At 41.4% G+C, this 19,058-nt stretch overlaps 1 protein-coding gene across 8 annotated transcripts in view; it reads right to left on the reverse strand.

Annotated features, from left to right (window-relative positions):
• r3hdm2 (R3H domain containing 2) overlaps nt 1-19,058 on the reverse strand; it is a 294,373-nt gene that overhangs the window by 110,450 nt on the left and 164,865 nt on the right. For 6 of the 8 annotated variants that reach the window (XM_073071107.1, XM_073071105.1, XM_073071102.1 and 3 more), the window contains 5 exons: nt 11,120-11,215; nt 6,883-6,914; nt 6,729-6,782; nt 4,762-4,988; nt 2,976-3,130 (listed from right to left, as the gene is read on the reverse strand). In XM_073071107.1, coding sequence (XP_072927208.1) covers nt 2,976-3,130; nt 4,762-4,988; nt 6,729-6,782; nt 6,883-6,914; nt 11,120-11,215 — 564 coding nt within the window. The remainder of the gene's footprint in view (nt 1-2,975; nt 3,131-4,761; nt 4,989-6,728; nt 6,783-6,882; nt 6,915-11,119; nt 11,216-19,058) is intronic. The other 2 variants (XM_073071109.1, XM_073071106.1) reach the window with 1 other exon arrangement.

Below are 19,058 nucleotides of genomic sequence, written 5' to 3' on the forward strand. Positions count from 1 at the left end.
AAAAAAACAAAGCACAGGAAACCTATTCCAGTCGCATCGCTGATGGTCTTGCTCTAACTATACAGTAAAAGGAACAATGGAAGCAGTGTATACAACCAAGTTAGCTGAAGAAAAACTGCTGCTATCATACAAACTCTAATGCACTGTAAGTAGCAACTATGATGATATTTTGATATATCGCTAGACATAGCTTTTTTGTATCACTTAAGTTTTGCCTTACTTTGATAATGGGCATAGAATAGTTATATGAGGAATAATACTCTACCCACTATCTATGACAGGGGTTCCAAACCTAGGGTCCACGGACCCTGTTAATGGTAAGGCTTCATGCCATAAAAAAGGTTGAGAACCCCTGATCTATGAGTTCTGCCAGAGCCCTATAAAGTTTTGTAGTAACTCTTCACACGTCTACCTGCACATACTTTCAAAATGTCTCAGGTTATACACCTGTTTTTTCCCAGCCAAGCTTAACTTGGAACTGCTGCAGCAGAATTTTCATGTTATGATGATAAACAACAATCAAATGCAAATGGACTTTTTGTGGCTGTAACTTTACAGCCCAATGAGGGACTAACTTAACTTAGTGGTAAAATGTTACATGGATTCAGGCAAATTCTTGCAAATTTATTGGTAATGCGTCCATATGCTTGGTGTCACAATCAGGAGATTCGTAATTGTAGTTCTCTATGTCGAGAAAGGAAGATCACCAAAGCTGCAATTGAAGTCTTCTACATGGACTTTACTATCTCTACAGTGGCAGGTTAATAAATTAATGGGCATTCACAAGCCCATTATTGTTAGTAGTGGCAACCTGCCTGAAAACTGGAGAAAAGGTCTGACTCCAGCATTAAGGGTTCTACACACGAATAGATCAAGGTTTTGAGGGATTTGTACGTTGCATATCTCTATTAATCAGCTTTAGTTAAAACATATTCCCCCAGTAAACATCCTCTAACAACTTTTCACCCAGATTCCTTTAAACCTGGGGTTCCCAACATGGGGTCCCATGGATCACTTGCTTTATGGTATTAGCCCATGGCATAAAAAAGGTTGGGAACCCCTACTTCTAACTGACAAAAGAGTTCTTAGACAGACCCTGGTAAGGATGCAGACATGGGATTCCCTTTCTAAAATTCTATTGGTTTTCCAAGTCAAGAAGGCCAAGTGTCCAAAGTCCAGGCTAGTTAATGACAAGAGAGAATAGCTTTGGTGGTCAATTTATGGAAAGAAATTGGGACATTTATGTTTTAACTGGGTCACTTTTGCAAGTCTTATAGCCCCAAAACTGTTAATATAGCTGAGTACCTGGAAGGCCTTAATGAAACCATTTTGAATACAACTTGAATAATTCATTGACCTCTGTCAGAAAGGAGGAAGTTTAGTGCAATGCTTGGCACTAGCAGGCAGCAAGCAGAGACCTTTATGGAAACTTCTCATAGCCACGATTAGATGTGACTGGATGCAACAAGCTCAGCGTCTACTCCTTTTGTTTTCTTGCCTTTAAGCCATACTCCAAACCACCTTTGATGTTTATATAGGATTTAGGGGGGGATAGTATTTGTGGGGACATTTTCAGAGAACAAGGAATTGTTATAAAGCATTTTGTATATCAAAAGTACTTGCCAATATTCAGAAATTTAACTTATTTCGATTTTGTCAATAAACTGTATAGATTAGAGTTGGCAGATATACAAAACAGCAACAGTAAAATTTGGGGTGTGGAAAAAACCTAAGCTGTGTTCAATGTCTTTGTGTCTCATTTCCGCCTCTGTTCTTTAGCTTACTCTACGTCTGGACAGTATGACGGAGGCGGACCTCCACCCTGGATTTTTCAGTCTTCATAATCAAATACTGAGAAATTTGATATGTGGATCTTACATGAAGCTGGATAAGCAATCCATTTACTGCCACAGAAACACACAAACATCATTGATCCATTTAGTAACTGCATGTCAACAAGTACTTTTATTGCTAGTTTACAGGTAAGTGTGCAAAACAAATGGCAACTAAGTCCCCTCTTTCACAATAGTGACTAATCTAATCTACTAGACAATAAAGCATCAAACAAAAGGGACCCTTCTATTGCTTTCTGGTGTGGCACTGAACAGTAAACACCAAGCATTTCTCACCATTGTTAAAAGTGCTGGAGAAGTACAGGCTTGGAGTTATCAGGCAAGGACTGGATCACCCTTGACCGTCTTCCCCAGTCCTGACGTCCCATAAATAAGTCATACATGCACCAAAGATCAAATGGAGACAAGTCCTGATGCATGGTCTTGAACCAAAGCGTCGCCGATCCCTTTCCCTCCACAGATACTGCTTGATCTGCTGAGTTCCTCCAGTAATTTGTTTTTGCACCAAAGGTCTTAATTGACTTATGAAACTGTGTAATAGCAAAAGGCACCACCTTCAGGATGGAGAACACCAAAAACAAATCCGATTAAATACCAATTTATCCATTCAGACTTCCTGTGAAAGACTAACATAATTTAGGAACTTCTGCTGATGTCTTGCTATACTAGAAATGGCATTTAACTTAAAAATTTCCACAAAATATTTCTGTTCATAAATAGAACAAGGGTGCATGTGAAAATTGATGATCAGCTGCATTATCATCTTGAGCACATCCGTGACAAAATACGAAAATCTGCCACCGCCACTAATAAAGAGGCAAGTTGACTGAGGCTCCCCAATATCAGGAGAATAAATAAACCAACAATAAGCATACAATTTGGGATCCATGTTCATGCACAAGTGAAATTCTAAAGACATTTGGATTAAATTTTCCTGTATTACATACTGAGATAATAAAATGATTATATTATGAAGTGTTCATTCCTATCTCTTCATAAATTGGCAATCTAAAATATTTTTTGAATTGAACACAGTTAAGTTTTGCCCGCAATTTATGAAATATCCCAGGCAAATAATCTAGGACACTAAGGCAAGGGAAGGGATACTGGATGGTGACTCACCTGTGACATCATATGATTGGTCATTGGCTGTTGCTGAGGAGTGGGTGGCAGTTGCTGCTGTTGTACAGAATTAGATAGGACAGTCCTTCCAGGCTGCTGTGCAGAAGCTTGCACAAAACCCGATGAACTTAATTCAGGAGTCCCAAGTGGTAAACCTAGAACAGGAGTTTCAATTCTTACAAGATGGATAGAATGATCTTACAAAGCTTTAAATGGCTGCTGTACTAACTTACAAACAGCTCCCAATCAAAATCTACTCACTTTTCTTATTCAATTCCTCTTGCTCATATATGCCAAGTTCATAGCACTTCAAAATAATAAGGCCAAAATTTGAAGTGTGTGACAAAAGGAAAAATAGCTAATATATTGTTACCAAAAAAAAATTAATTATGATTTTCTAGAAATGTATTAACTGGCAAAAGATTGAAAATTGTGTCTTCCTTTACAACGGAAGCAGTCTTAGAAGGAGTCCTAACTTATTTCAATTTTGTTCATTTTATAAACATGTAAAAAATATAAAACACTCAGAGAGCCGATTGTGGACTTCAGGAAGGGTAAGACAAGGGAACACAAACTAATCCTCATAGAGCAATCAGAAGTGGAAAGAGAGCAATTTCAAGTTCCTGGGTGTCAATATCTGAGGATCGAACCTGGTCCCAACATATCGATGCAGCTATAAAGAAGGCAAGACAGCTATATTTCATTAGGAGTTCGAGGAGATTTGGTTTATCACCTTTAACACTTGAAAACTTCTACAGATGTACCATGGAGAGCATTCCAACTGGCTGCATCACAGTCTGGTACGGGGGGACCGAAGTAAACTGCAGAGTGTTGTAAACAGTTAGCTGCATCGGGGTACTAGCCGCCATAGTATTCAAGACATCCTCAAGGAGTGATGCCTCAGAAAGGTGGCATCATCATTAAGGAACCCCACCACCCAGAACTTGCCCTTTTCTCACCGTTACAATCAGGTAGGAGGTACAGAAGCCCGAAGGCACACACTCAAGTGATTCGGGGAACAGCTTCTTCCCCCCCGCCATTTGATTTTGAAATGGACATTGAAATCATGAACATTACCTCACTACTTTTTTTTTAATTTCTGTTTTTGCACTACTTATTTTAACTATTTAATATACAGCACACATATTTACAATAATTCAGTATTTTCTATATTTATTATGTATTGCTGCCACAAAGTTAAAAAATTTCACGACATCTGCTGGTGGTATTAAACCTGATTCTGATTAAGATAAATAAACACAATGTTTTTGCCTCAGTTCAAAATCCAAACATTTCTATCATTTTTTGTAGTTTCAACTGATCACACTAGAAATTCCTAACAGAAACCATTGAAAGGATAACAGCTGCTCCAAGAAAGTACTTACAATCAAAGGATCCCTCAAAACAAAGGATATAGAATAAAGAAATAACAAAATCATAAAAGTAGAAGCATAAAACAAGGACCTCTCAAGGAGGAACAACTCATGAGTGACAGCACAAAATGGAGGGGGGGGGGAAGGGAGGAAGAAATAAGATGGTTACCCACCCCAGCGTCTGCAGATTTCCTCGTGCCAGCTATTCAAATACAGTTTGTTAGCATTCAATATAAAAAGTGTAATGAATGAGACCTGAGAAGCACGGCAGTCTGTCATAAATGGCATGAGGGTCTTCAAAACGACGGGACAAAAAAATACATATTTTGCACTTCTGCAAAAGGCTTGAAACCAACTTATTTACCCAGAGATTGCATGGAAATAAAATTCAAGCACCTCAGCAAAATGCATACCTGTTTTGGAGACCCTGTTTACGCTTTTGTTGCTGCCAAGGCTGTCCCCTCGAGTCAGGATGGAGATTCCACTAAAGCTACTTGCTTTGGTTACTGGTGGCTTCAAACTGCGGTTTGAGCTGTCAGAGTCTGTGCTACTCCACGGCCGAGGCTCAGAGGATTTCAGCTCATTCTCAGTACTGCTTTGACGGCTGCTAGAAGCTCTGCTTAGGCACTCTCGGTTCCCTCTGTAAAAATGGATATATTAATCAGTGGCACTGGCATGCCCTGTTCAAAGTAACTCACAACTGTGAAGTGTCCTATTCTATTGCCCTGTTCCATAATGTTTCAGTTACCTTGATACATCTAGGTTACTAGGGAAAATAGACACTTAAAACAAAGCATGATCTTATTAAATAGCAGAGCAGGCAAGAGGGGCCAAATGGTCTACACTTGCTTCTTTTTCTTATGTTTCTAACAATTTCCTATCTTTAAAAAAATAGATTTATTGACAATAACATTCTTGCGACTTTAAATATTAACTTGGATGACAGAAATTCCACACAAACTTTGCCACAATGTGGCTGCTATACTATTCCACTACATTTGATGTTCAGCTACTTCACTATTGCTTTGAAAGAAACCAAAAAAAACACACACCAACAATCAAACACAGGTATTTAGTCCAGGGATTATATACTAAATTTGCAAATCCATGAGGTACATGAATCCAATCTGTATAAAGCAAGTACCCCATTTTCATGTGTGATGTCTAACTTTAAACCATCTTGTCAAAATAAAATAAACAAGCATTCAAAGTCAGGCAACAAAATTCAGGTAGTATAAATTATGAACACACGCACACACACTTTAACCTTAAGGCACAGCCTCAAATTGTTGACATGGATTACAGGCAAACATTTCTCCACAATGTTGATCAGGCACAATCAGACCACAGTATAAAAGCTAGCAAAGAATATTTTTAAACTTATACTGTTCATGTATTAAATCCATCAATTCCATTACATGGAAACACTCTCAGTAGTTGGCGACAGTGGTGCAGATAGTAACCACTACCTTGCCACTACCTTGCTTAGCTAGAGACCTGGGTTCGACCCTACTTTCTGTATGGAGTTTGCATGTTCTCCGTGTGACCTAATGGGTCTCCCCTGGGTATTTTAGTTTCTCCCCTGCATCCCGCCAAAGATGGGCAGCATGGTAGGTTAATTAGCCATTGTAAATTGCCCATAGTGCCAGTGAGTGATAAAATCTCTGGGGTGGTGTGATGAGAATGTCAGAAGAATATTAAATAGGATTCATATAGGATCGGTGTAAGTAGGTGGTTGATGCAGACAGTGGGCTGTGGGACCTATTTCTGTGCTCGCTTAGGACTCTAGTCTTGCACGGATACCCAAAGTAATTGGAGTAAAATGTTTTCCCACTTATCAATGATCTCCACACAATCCTGAGTTCTTCTGAAGATCCATATTTGTCATTTTATGGGTGGGAGAGAACCATACAGTTGGAAAAAAAATTGGAAAATGTGGAATATTTCCTCATCAAAAGTGGCTGCACCGTAACATGCAAATTCATTTGTCATTGTGGATAATACTGAAATCATGTTTAGCTAACCTTCTAAGAAGATGTAAAATGATCACTCAGCTTCCTTTATAGCTAACCAGCTCTCAAAATTACACATTTTAATGCAATTATTACTACTTTCTATTTAGTGCAGATTAAGATTTAAATCATGAGCGACTGGAAATTGATTGTCAAATTTAAAACTAACTTTGATTGATCAAATGAGTTTTGGAAGTTGAAACCTGCGCACTGAGACATAGACCAGCAAAATAGAAAAAACTTCTCAATGACAGAAGAGTACATAGAACCATGAAAAACATACTGCAAAGCCATCCAACAACAAACACCCATGCATTGGCATAGCACTGCTGCTTAGGAAGCTAAAGCTCCAATAAATAGTTGAATACCTAAAAAGCTGCCTCCTTTTTTGCAAAATAGAAGAACTGCCTTCTTTGGAGAGTCTGTTGATTGTATTACAAAAATAAACATATTTCTGAAGGTTTGCAACATTCTTTAGATTAGAATAACTACATATACAGGTGCCATGCACGTGATACTGACCTGCTCTCCATTAAGTAGCCATTGTATGAAGACTGAAAGAGAAGAGAGAACTTTATAAATCTTATGACTGTGGGTCAAATATATTTTTTAAATAGTATGATCTTGCTATTCCAGCACCTGAAAACCATCATATACAGCACATTCTTCAAACATTCTGCAGCATTGCAGATAGGTTTATTTCCTTTTTTGACAAAAGGAACACTATTGATCTTATTTTAAATAAACAATCTAGGCTTTTACCTCAATATTATAATATTAATAAATATCTGTTGTGGCACTCATTGAAAATCTTAGCTGAGACACTGCTTTACTACTCTTTAATAGAGGTGAAACAGCATTACCTGTCATTCTAAAATTGCTCATAAAGATCTTCAAATTTTCAGAGTAGCATGATTAGACTCCCCTTATAAATCCAATAAATAACTAGCCTCATAGATGCGACATGGAGATAGGCACATTCATACATTTAAAAACAGCAAATTCAACTACAGCAAAGTCATGCAGCTTATGGGAGAGGTGCTCAGTGGGACTCTGGCAGGTTGGTGGAGAACATGAGATGAGTCCTTTATGACAGAGGTTGCCAGGAATGCCTTTGTAAGGACACGTGCATAATAATATGAATGCTGCACTTTGGAATTCTTACAATATAGGCAAATTTGTGTGCCTGATTCCCCTGCTTCTGTAGGGTTAAAGTAGATGAAACTTTTTCTTCTTTAGAATGGAGCTTGGGCAACTTCTGTCAAGTGAGCAGCAAACTGAAATGTAACAGTGGTTAGTGGCCACAGCCTGCAACCTACAGTTCCATGGAGAACATGGTGGAGCCTCATCTGTGAGCCTACATGAGGTTGCTAGTGGCCAAAGATCTGATTGAGAACTGCCTTAGTATGGGCAGCTTCCCCAGAGTTGTTTAAAGAAGATTGGGCACCACAGTAGCATAGTAGTTAGCACAACGCTACTGCAACTCAGGGCATTCTGGAGTTTGGACTTCAATTCCAGTGCCATTCTGTAAGGAGTCTCTGTATGTCCTCCCCAGGGAATGCATGGGTTTTCCCCTGGGTACTCCAGTTTCCTCCCATTGTCCAAAGACATAGTGAGAAGTAAATGGGTCATTGTAATTTGTCCCGTGATTAGGTTAGGGTTCATCAGGGCTGTAAGGTTGCTGGAGGGGCGTGACTTGGAGGCCCTATTCTGCACTGTATCGCTAAATGAATAAGCTATCCATATAAACTCTAGATGGATACAGTCATCTTCCCTGCCTCCTTCCATGTGCTCCTTATAGCTGATGCTATGTCCAAGATGATGCTTGTCCAAATCCATAACAATCACTGGAGAAATGCTAGGTGTAGACAAATAAATACAGTGGTGGCACAGCAGAGAGAGCCATTGCCTCACAGTGCCAAAAACAAGGTTTAATCCTAGCCTCTGGTACTGTATGTGGAGTTTACATGTTCTCTCTATTACCAGATGGATTTCATCTGGGTGTTCTGGCTCCTTCCACATTTCAAAGACATGTGGGTTGGTGGGTTAATTGGCCCTGTAAATTGATCCCTAAAGTGTAGCAATTTCTGTGAATCTCTCTACGATCCTCTGGAAGCAACCTTTGGCTGCAGAATACCAATTGTCGATGAAAACTTGGTCTCATGTGATTGGTCTGTGGAGTGAGCAGTAAGAATGCAGTGTGTTGTGGAATGACCTGACAAAGATGGAAGTTTGATCGCTGCCTCATTCAGTAGCCCAGTTTCAGAGGAAGCAGCGTAACTAAAAACTAGTTGTTCCCAGAGTGCACACCAGTTGTTGGTTTTTACACCAGTGAAGTTCAACTTCACACTGGAGACCATTTTGGGCACTATACTTTGTTGGCATTATTTTGGGAGGCAGGGAGGGATGGATAGGATTACAATTGAAAGATGTTTCTTTTACTAACAAAAATCCCACTGGGTTATATTAGGGGTTACACCTCCTGCCAGACACAACAAGGCCCATAAATTGGTGCCATTTTACTGTAAGATTAAGCCTATTTTCAACTGAACAGTGCTGTTTGATTTGGCATTGTGTGTAGCTAGACCCTTATGCTGTTATGTGGTGAGAAGGGGGGAGTTTCCCTGCTGTCTTCATCAACACAACCAAAACACACTAACTTGCTATTTATCTGATTGCAGTTTTCAGTATCTTGCTGGGTGGAAAATAGCTTTCATTTCTGTCCATATTACATTCACAGCATTTGCAAATAACATACCACAAAATCATTAAACTACAGAAGATAGATATTACTACATATAGTAAAACCTATCTTCATGACTACATGTTTAACAAAATAACTGCTGGATAAATTTTTGGCCATTCTATTAATCCCTTTCTACACATTCAAATCAATAGCGCCTGGAACTCTTGCCTGAACAAAGAAAAATACCTAATCTAAATCATTATTATAAATGGCTATAAATAGCTATAAATTATTTAAAATACAGTACATTTTCGTGGCCTGCTAATTAATTGACCTACAGTGGCCAGGAGATCATGATTGGTGGGCATGGAGCTGCACCAGCCAAAAGACTGAAGATTCCCCATGGTTTTCAGGGAAAGGTATGGGAAGGCAGGATGTGGGCTAAACTGCAACCTGAGCATTCAGCGACTGAGATTGGGTGGGGGAAGAGAACATGGGATTGTGGGAGAAAAAAGGGAGAGGGTCCAAGATGGATGGGAGCAAGTAAAGGCAAAAAGGGCGGAGGGGGAAGGGACCACCAAGGTCAATCTTCGCTCAGTAGGTTTCATTTACCGTCTGCCCACACCACCACCCTAGGGCAGGTCACAGTGCCCTGCCATCACCCTGACACAGCCCATGCTGCAGGACTGCCACTCAGTGACAGTGTATGGGGGTTTTGCTCAGAACTGGAGAGAAAGGGAAGAGTACAGTAGGCAGAAAGAAAAAGGTGTTAAGAGAAGAGAGCAGAAGGCCAGAGAAAAGGGAAGGTAATGGATGAAGGGAAGCAAGGAGTGGTGAGGTCTGGGGGGAGCAAACAGTTGTGTGTTAGTGAGGAGAAGGGGAACTAAGTTGAAGGGAGGAGGACTGAAGGAAGGTGAGAGAAGTTTACAGGTCACTGAAAGAACAGAGGGGAGGGAGGGACGGAGTGAGTGAGCGAGCAAAAGGAGGGGGAGGAAGAAAAGGGAGAGAAGGGGCAGAAAGGAGAGGGCGAAGGGAGGAGCATACATATACGCTGATAGACTCCTATACAGATGCCCACATATTTTACACCCGTACGCCAGAACCTGGCCTCAGTCGCTTTGGACTTCCTCAGCATGGTTGAAGACATTGCTGTGTCAAAGTCTGTGAGGCAGCTGGTGTACAACAGCCACCCCACAAAAACAGAAACAACAAACAAGCAAACTCTACTCCTTAACATGAAATTCAGGATCCCAAAACTGACAGACCTGAATGACATAGCTCATTCACAATCACAGCTCAGATACTTGGAAATCCCCATAACTGAGATGCAAAGGGCAAGTAACGGCCAGCTCAAAGAACAAGGAGGTGGCTACACCTTGTTCTGGAATCGTGAACCCAAAGAGGAACATCATCTCTATGGTGAAGGATCTGAGGCCAACAATGAGCTATTTTAGCATGTAGAATCATTTGTGGGATTAGTGAACATCTTGGAGATAACCCCCCCAGTACACTTTAACATGCAACTAACATGCTACAGTCATCAGCACATGCATCCTGACCTTGGAAGTTATGGGTGAGAGCGAGTGTGTCTGCTACTATAATGTTGGGAGGAAAAACCCTGATCTGCATTGTTCTGGGTGGCTTTAGTGCCAGTTAGAAAAAAAGAACACAATCCTTTGGAAAAACATGACTGACGTGGGAGAGTACGGAAAGCTGATGAGAGTGGAAGAGTCCTCCTGCCAAGATATTTGGAGCATACTCTTGTCAGAAACAACACTGTTTTGTCAGGGTTACAAGCACAAACATGATGGCAACATCACTGATCCTGGTACTGGGACCCATTAGGTTATGTCATTCTGTCGGCAGAAATGTGCTGTTGCAGGAAAATCAATGCTGAATGTCTCAAAGAACACACAAAGGCAAATGAAAATCAGAAATCTGTAAATTGGAAACTGAAAAAGCCAGAACTATTCATTATGTCAGGTTCTGAATTTTCACTATTTATTATTCTATAGAAAATATCCAGCTTTGCAAAAAACAAGTAAAATTATTCAAGGAATTATTATGACTTACTTCTCGAGCAAATATTCGATCTCTGACTCGCTGATATTCCTCCTCTCTCTCCTCTATTGATTTACTCCTCCGGTCATCGCGCAAAGGGACTCTCATCTGTAATAGTACCAAACTATGAAGCGTAGGAAATTTCTGCAAATGAATTTTTTAAGTTGATTGATATAAAAAAGCTGTTTTCCCTAACACGCAACTGCTGGAGTACAGCAAGGTGAAAAACTGCCAATTACAATTGTCATGAGAAACGGTTAAGCAGAATCTGTCCTCAGGCTAGGGACAATGAATCCATGTAAGGCAAAACGTTCCAAATAGGTAGGTGCAAATTATAATAATAAAGTAATGGCTTTGACTGTCATTTCAATGTAGCAAGGATATTCTGAAATAACATTTCCCTTGTTCCATGTATAACAAAGCAATAAATGCATTTAATGAATGATTTGATGATTGCTTACAAAATTACTTGTTTCAATGTAATTCACAACACCAAAACCACCCTGTAAAAGGCAACAATGACATCTGCTGGGATTGTACCCTCGGTGAATTACCCCTAGGCCTTCATTGACTTCTCCCCAAAAATAGCCCAGCATGCCATGTAGATCAGGCGGTAATGAGGGAAGAATAAGTGCTGGCCTTGTCAGAGATATTTACAATTTGTTATTGAATTAATAAGTAAAAATGTCTATGTACATGAGATCATTCCCTTCAACCAGCATTCTTAGAGTCAATGAGAACACAGCGCAGAAACAGGCCCTTTGGCCCATCTAGTCCATGCTGAATGACCTACTTCCATCAATCTGCACCAGGACCATAGCCCTCCATATCCCTACAATCCATATACCTATCCGTATTTCTCTTAAATGTCAAAATCAATCTCGATGAACCACTTATGCTGGCAGCTCATTCCACACTCTCATAACCCTCTCAGTGAAGAAGTTTCTCCTCATGTTCCCCTTAAACTTCTCACCTTCCACCCTTAACCCATGATCTCTGGTTGTAGTGCCACCCAAACTCAGTAAGAAAAGCCTGCTTGCATTTACCCTATCTATACCCCTCATAATTTTGCATATCTCTGAAATCTCTCTCAGGTCCTCCAGACCCGGCAACATCTTTGTAAATTTTCTCTGTACTCTTTCAATCTTGCTTACATCTTTCCTGTAGGCAGGTGACCAAAACTGCAGATAATACTCCAAATCAGGCTTCACCAACATCTTATACAATTGCAATATAATTTTCCATCTCCTGTACTCAATACGTTGATTTATGAAGGCCAATGTGCAAAAGCTTTTTTTACGACCCTATCTCTCTGTGACACCACTTTCAATGAATTGTGGACCTGTATTCTCAAATCCCTTGGTTTTACCACACTCCTCAGTGCCCCGCCATTCACTGTGCAAGATCTACCTTAGTTGGTCCCACCAAAGTGCAAAACCTCGCATTTGTCTGCATTAAATTCCATCTGCCATCTTTCAGCCCATTTTTCCAGCTGATGCAGATCCCTCTGCAAGCTACTATAGCCTTCCTCACTGTCCACTACACCCTCAATCTTGGCATCATCTGCAAATTTGTTGATTCAGTTAACCATATTATCATCCAGACCATTGATATAGATGACAAACAACAAACTCAGCACCGATCCCTGTGATATGCCTCTAGCCACAGGCCTCCAGTCAGAGAGGTAACCTTCTACTATCTCTCTGGCTTCTGCCACAAAACCAATATCTAATCCAATTTACTACCTCATCCTGAATGTCAAGCAGCTGACCCTTCTTGACCAGTCTCCTATGTGGGACCTTGTCAAATACCTTACTAAAGTCCATGCCTTGCTTTCATCCACTTTCCTGGTTAACATCCTCAGAGTACTCTAAATGATTGGTTAGACATGACCTACCACGCAATGTCACACTGACTATCCTTAACCAGTCCGTGTCTGATTTGCCTCAGGGTAGCAAACGCCTACTCCTCTGTAATCTGTACAGGGTCCATGAAGTTGATGCCACTTTGCCTCACTTCTATAGACTCTGTGTCCGTCTTCTAAGTAAATACAGATGCAAAGAATTAATTTAAGATCTTCCTCATCTGTTTTGGCTCCACACATGACTTTCCATTCTGGTCTTCCAGAGGACCTATTTTGTCCCTTGTAATCCTTTTGCTCTTAACATACCTGTAGAATCCCTTAGGATTCTCCTTCACGTTGTCTGCTGGAGCAACTTAATGCCTTCTTTCAGCCTTCCAGATTTCTTTCTTAAGCGTACTCTTGCATTTCTTGTACTGCAAAAGTAACTCATTTGTTCCTATTTGCCTATACCTGCACTTCCTTTTCCTCTTAACCAGGGCCTCAATATCTCTTGAAAACCAAGGATCCCAACGTTTGTTATCTTTACTTTTTATTCTGAAAGGCACATACAAGCACTCAAAATTTCATTTTTGAAGGCCTCCCACTTTCCAAGTACATCTTTGACAGGAAACAGCTTGTCCCAATCCACACTTGCCAGATCATTTCTGATACCATCAAAATTGGTCTTTCTCCAATTTAGAATCTCAAACTGCAGACTAGACCTATCTTTTTGCATACTTACTTTGAAACTAATGGCACTGTGATCATTGGATGCGAAGTGTTCCCCTAAAGCTTCTGTCAACTGCCCTGTCTCATTCTCTAATAGCAGATCCAGTATTGCACGTTATCTCATTGGGACTTATATGTATTAATGAAGGACACTTTCCTGAACACATTTGACAAACTCTATCCCATCTAGTCCTTTTACAGTATGGGATTCCCAATGAATATGTGGAAAGTTAAAATCACCTACTATCACAACCTTCTGTTTCTTGCAACAGTCTACGACCTCTTTACAAAATTGTTCCTATCAGTCCCTAGGATTGTTAGGTGGTCTGTAATATAGCCCCATTAATATGGTCATACCTTTCTTATTTCTCAGTTCCAAATGTAACACCTCACTACTCAGGTTCTCCAGTCTGTACTGATAAGACCACAAGACATAGGAGCAGAATTAGGCCACACTGGATTCAGCCCATCGAGTCTGCTCCACCATTCCATCACGTCTGATCCCGGACCCCACTCAACCCCACACACCTGCCTTCTTACCATACTGTTTGATACCGTGACCAATCAGGAATCTATCAACTTCCACCTTAAATATACCCACGGACTTGGCCTCTACCACAGTCTGTGGCAGAGCATTCCACATATTCACCACTCTCTGGCTAAAAAAATAAATCACTCCTTATCTCTGTTCTAAATGGCTGCCCCTCAATTTTGAGACTGTGCCCTCTAGTTCTAAATATCCCCACCACAGGAAACATTCTCTCCACATCCACCCTATCTAGTCTGTTACGAAGTATGAACAACTCTGATGGGTGATGGGCAGAAGGGTACAAAATCGCCAATGCCCCCCCCCCCCCCCCCTTTGGAGAATCACAAATCGCTACTATTTCGATGCTGTTATCAAGGAAGTAAGAGAGACAAAAGAGACTCTGCCAGGGCAGTTGTTATTGATAACAGCTCATGAAAGTTAATGAGAGAGAGGCACAGCTAAGGTGGAATGGCTCCAGCTAACAAAAGGAGAGCGGAACCATTGATTACTGCTATTGTCTTTTGGAGAAGGATTGTGTACTTGGTACTGTTCTATTCATTGAAACCCCTCAAGGGGCAACCAGAGTGGGCTGGTTTGATGGGTTACATCATCTCAACCTGATTGACACCTGAGACCCCGTGAGTGGGGATAAAAGTGAGGTCTGGGGAACACCCCTCAGACGCACCAGGAGAAACGCTAGTGAGCATCAGAACCCCACGAGACAGGGTGGGAGACCGGAGACCGAATGAAGGGTCGGTAAATTTTAACTCAGTGTTTTGTAGCGAGACCGGTGGGGGCTTGTGTGTGTGTCCACCCTTGCCTGGGTGACGAGTCCACCATGGAAGAACGGTCTAGCTAAAGGACGGAGGGGTCATACATGAATGGCCACAACAACGACACATCGACGGATCAAAATCGTAAAGGAAGGTTGGCAAGATAATAGCTATTACTGTTCGCACGTTCTCTCTCTCTCTCTCCAACAATTGAAACACCGCGACCAACAACTACCGCAGCCTGCATGAACTGAACCATCTGACAATTCATTATCCCCTAGACAACGATAGAGCTTGTTTCATTAGTGATTATTATTATACCCGCACTTTTAGGTTTAGTATTGCTAACATATATTCTCTGTACATTCGCATTGATATTATTTTGTATATTTTTGCTAATAAATATTGTTGAAAATAGTATCACCAGACTCCAACGGACACTTCTATTTTTGCTGGTAAGACACCCAGTTACGGGGTTCGTAACAAGTCCATTCAAAATTCAGTAGGTTTCAATGAGATCCCTCCTGCATTCTTCTAAATTCCAGTGAGTACAGGCTCAAAGTTGCCAAACGCTCCTCATATGTTAACCCCTTCATTCCCAGAATTATCCTCGTAGACCTCCTCTGGACTCTCTCTAATGACAATACATCTTTTCTGAGATAAGGGGCCCAAAACTGTTGACAATACTCAACTGCGGCCAAACTAGTGTCTTATAAAGGCTGAGCATTATCTCCTTGTTTTTATATTCTATTCCCTTTGAAGTAAATGCCAACATTGCATTTGCCTTCTTTACCACAGACTCAACCTGTAAGTTAATCTTCTGGGAATCTTGCACGAGGACTCCTAAGTCCCTCTGCACCTCTGATGTTTGAACCTTCTCCCTATTTAGATAATAGTCCACACTATTGTTCCTTTTACCAAAATGCATTATCATGCATTTCCTAACACTGTATTCCATCTGCCACTTTTTTGCCCATTCTTCTAATTTGTCCAAGTCCTGTTACAATTGCATTGCTTCCTCAGCACTACCTACCCCTCCACCTATCTTTGTAACATCCACAAACTTTGCCACAAAGCAATCAATTCCATTATCCAAATCACTGACAAACAATGTGAAAAGTAGCAGTCCAAATACTGACCTGAGGAACACCACTAGTCACTGGCAGCTAACCAGAAAAGGCCCCCTTTATTTCCACTTGCTACCTCCTGCCTGTCAGTCAGTCCTCTATCCATGCCTGTATCTTTCCTGTAATGCCATAGGATTTTATTTTGTTAAAGCAGCCTCATGTATAGCACCTTATCAAATGCCTCTCCTTTGTCCACTTTGCTTGTTACTTTCTCAAAGAACTCCAACAGAACAGTTCGGAACATGGTTCCCTTTACAGAAATCATGCTGACTTTGACTTATTTTATCATTAGTCTACAAGTACCCCAAAATCTCATCCTTAATAACAGACTCTATAATTTACTTTATTTTGCCTTCTTCCCTTCTTAAAGAGTGGAGTGACATTTGCAATCTTCCAGTCCTCTGGGACCATGCCAGAATCAAGTTGTTCTTGAAAGATCATGACCAATGTATCCGTTATCTCTTCAGCAACGTCTCTTCTGACTCTGGGATGTACCCCAGCTGGTCCAGGTGACTTATCCATCATAAGACCTTTCAGTCTGCCTAGCATTTTCACCTTTGCAATAGCAATCGCACTCACTCCTGCTCCCTGACACTCACAGACCTCTGGCACACTGCTGGTGTCTTCCACAGTGAAGACTGATGCAAAGCACCCATTAAGTCCATCTGCTATTTATTTGTTCCCCATTACAACCTCACCAGCATAATTTTTCAGTGGTCCAATATCAACTCTCACCTCCCCAAGTACACTCAAGAACAAGCTGCTCCAAAAAGTATCTTGTAGGCATTCAACAAATTCCCTCTCTTGCAATCCGACACCAATCTGATTTTCCCAGTCCCCTTGCATATTGAAGTCCCAATTACAATTATGTCATTACCCTTATTACATGCCTTTTCCAGCTCCCTTGGCAATCTCAACCCCACATCTTGACTACTATTTGGAGGCCTAGATATGATTCCCATAATGTTTTTTTTACCCTTGCAGCTTCTTAATTCCACCCACAAAGATTCAACAATCTCCGACCCCGTGTCACCTCTTACCGGCAGAGCCACACCACCACCTAAGCCTTCCTGCTTGTCCTTTCGATACAAAGTATACGCTTTGATATTAAGATCCCAACTATGAGCTCCCAAATCTGTAACTGCGCCATGAGTTCACCCACTTTATTCCGAATGCTACGTGCATTTAATTACAGCACCTCCAGTCCTACATTCTTCACCTTTTGAATTTTGCCTCTGTGGTACACTTTAACTCTTTGCATTTGTACCCAATCATTGGCTGGTCCTTCCTTACATTCATGTTACATACATCATCTATTTGTAAACCTGCTGGCTTATCCTCAGCTCAATCATACTGGTTCCCATCCCCATGCCATATTTGTTTAAACCACTCCCAACAGCTTTAGTAAACCTGCCTGTAAGAATATTGGTCCCCCTAGGATACAAGTGCAACCCGTCCCTTTTGTGCAGGTCACACCTGCTCCAGAAGAAGTCCTAGTTATCTAGAAATCTGAATCCCTGCCCCAATTCTTCAGCCACTTATTCTTTCCTATCCTCACTGTCGCATGCTACAGGCAGCAATCCTGAGATTACTACCTTTGAGGTCCAGCTTCTCAGCTTCTCAATTCCCTGTATTCTTTTTTCAGGAACTCCTCCCTTTTCTACCCATGTCATTGGTACCAATATGTACGACTTCTGGCTTCTCACTCTCCTTTTTCAGGATATTGTTGATGCATTCAGAAACGTCACAAACCCTGGCACCTGGGCAGCAAACTACGATCAACTTTTCCTTTTTGCATCCACAGAGTCGCCCATCTGTCTCTCTGACTATAGACTCCCCTATTACTGCTGCCATCCCCTTCAATTCCCTACACTTCTGATGGAGCACCAATGCCGTGACATTTTCCCTGACTAGTAACACCACCCCTCCTCCTCTTAAACACTCCCACTCTGTCACGTCTAAGGCAACAGAATTCTGTAACATTGAGCTGTCAAGTCCTGTCCCTCCTGCAATTGTCTCACTAATGGCTACAGCATCATGATTGCAGGTGTTGATCCATGCCCTGAGCTCATCTGCCTTTTCTACGATACTTCTTGCATTGAAATATACACACCTCAGGAATCTAGTCATACCATGCTCAACCTTTTGATTCCTAACTTTGTCTGAGGTCTTACCAACATCTGTCTCCACAACCTCTCCATTAACTGTTCTGGCATTCTGGTTCCCATGCCCCTCAACTCTAGTTTAAACCCCACCGTGCAGCATTAACAAACCTTCCCACTAGGATATTAGTACCCCTCTAGTTCAGGTGCAATCTGTCCCTTCTGTATAGGTCCCACCTTCCCTAGAAGAGATTACAGATTCAAAAATCTTATGCCCTCCCTCCTGCACCAACTCCTTAGCCACGTGTTAAACTGTATAATCTTCCTAGTTCTGGCCTCACTAGCGTGTGGCATGGGGTAGCAATCCTGAAGTCACAACCCTAGAGGTCCTGCCCGTTAACTTAGCACCTAACTCCCTTTGCAGAGCCTCATCACTCATTCTACCCATGTCATTGGTACCTACATGGACCATTATTTCTGGCTGTTCACCCTCCCACTTAAGAATGCAGAGGACTCGATCCTAGAGGTCCTGGACCCCTGCACCTCGGAGGCAACATACCATCCAGGAATTTCATTCTCGTCCACAGAACCTTCTGTCTGTTCCTCTAACAAATCCCACATCACCACAGCATTCCTCTTCTCTCCCCCTATCCCTTCTGAATCAGAGGCAGACTCAGTGCCAGGGGCCCGACCACTGTAACTTTCCTCTGTTAGCTTATCCCCCCAACAGTATCCAAAATGATATACCTGTTATTGAGGGGGATGGCCACTCTGCACTCGCTGTTTAACCCTTTTCCCATCCTGTCACCCAGTTTTCTGTGTCCTGTACCTTGGATGTAACTATCGCC

The sequence above is a fragment of the Hemitrygon akajei genome, chromosome 18 (assembly GCF_048418815.1).
Source record: "Hemitrygon akajei chromosome 18, sHemAka1.3, whole genome shotgun sequence".
In the NCBI taxonomy this organism is placed as follows: Eukaryota; Metazoa; Chordata; class Chondrichthyes; order Myliobatiformes; family Dasyatidae; genus Hemitrygon; species Hemitrygon akajei.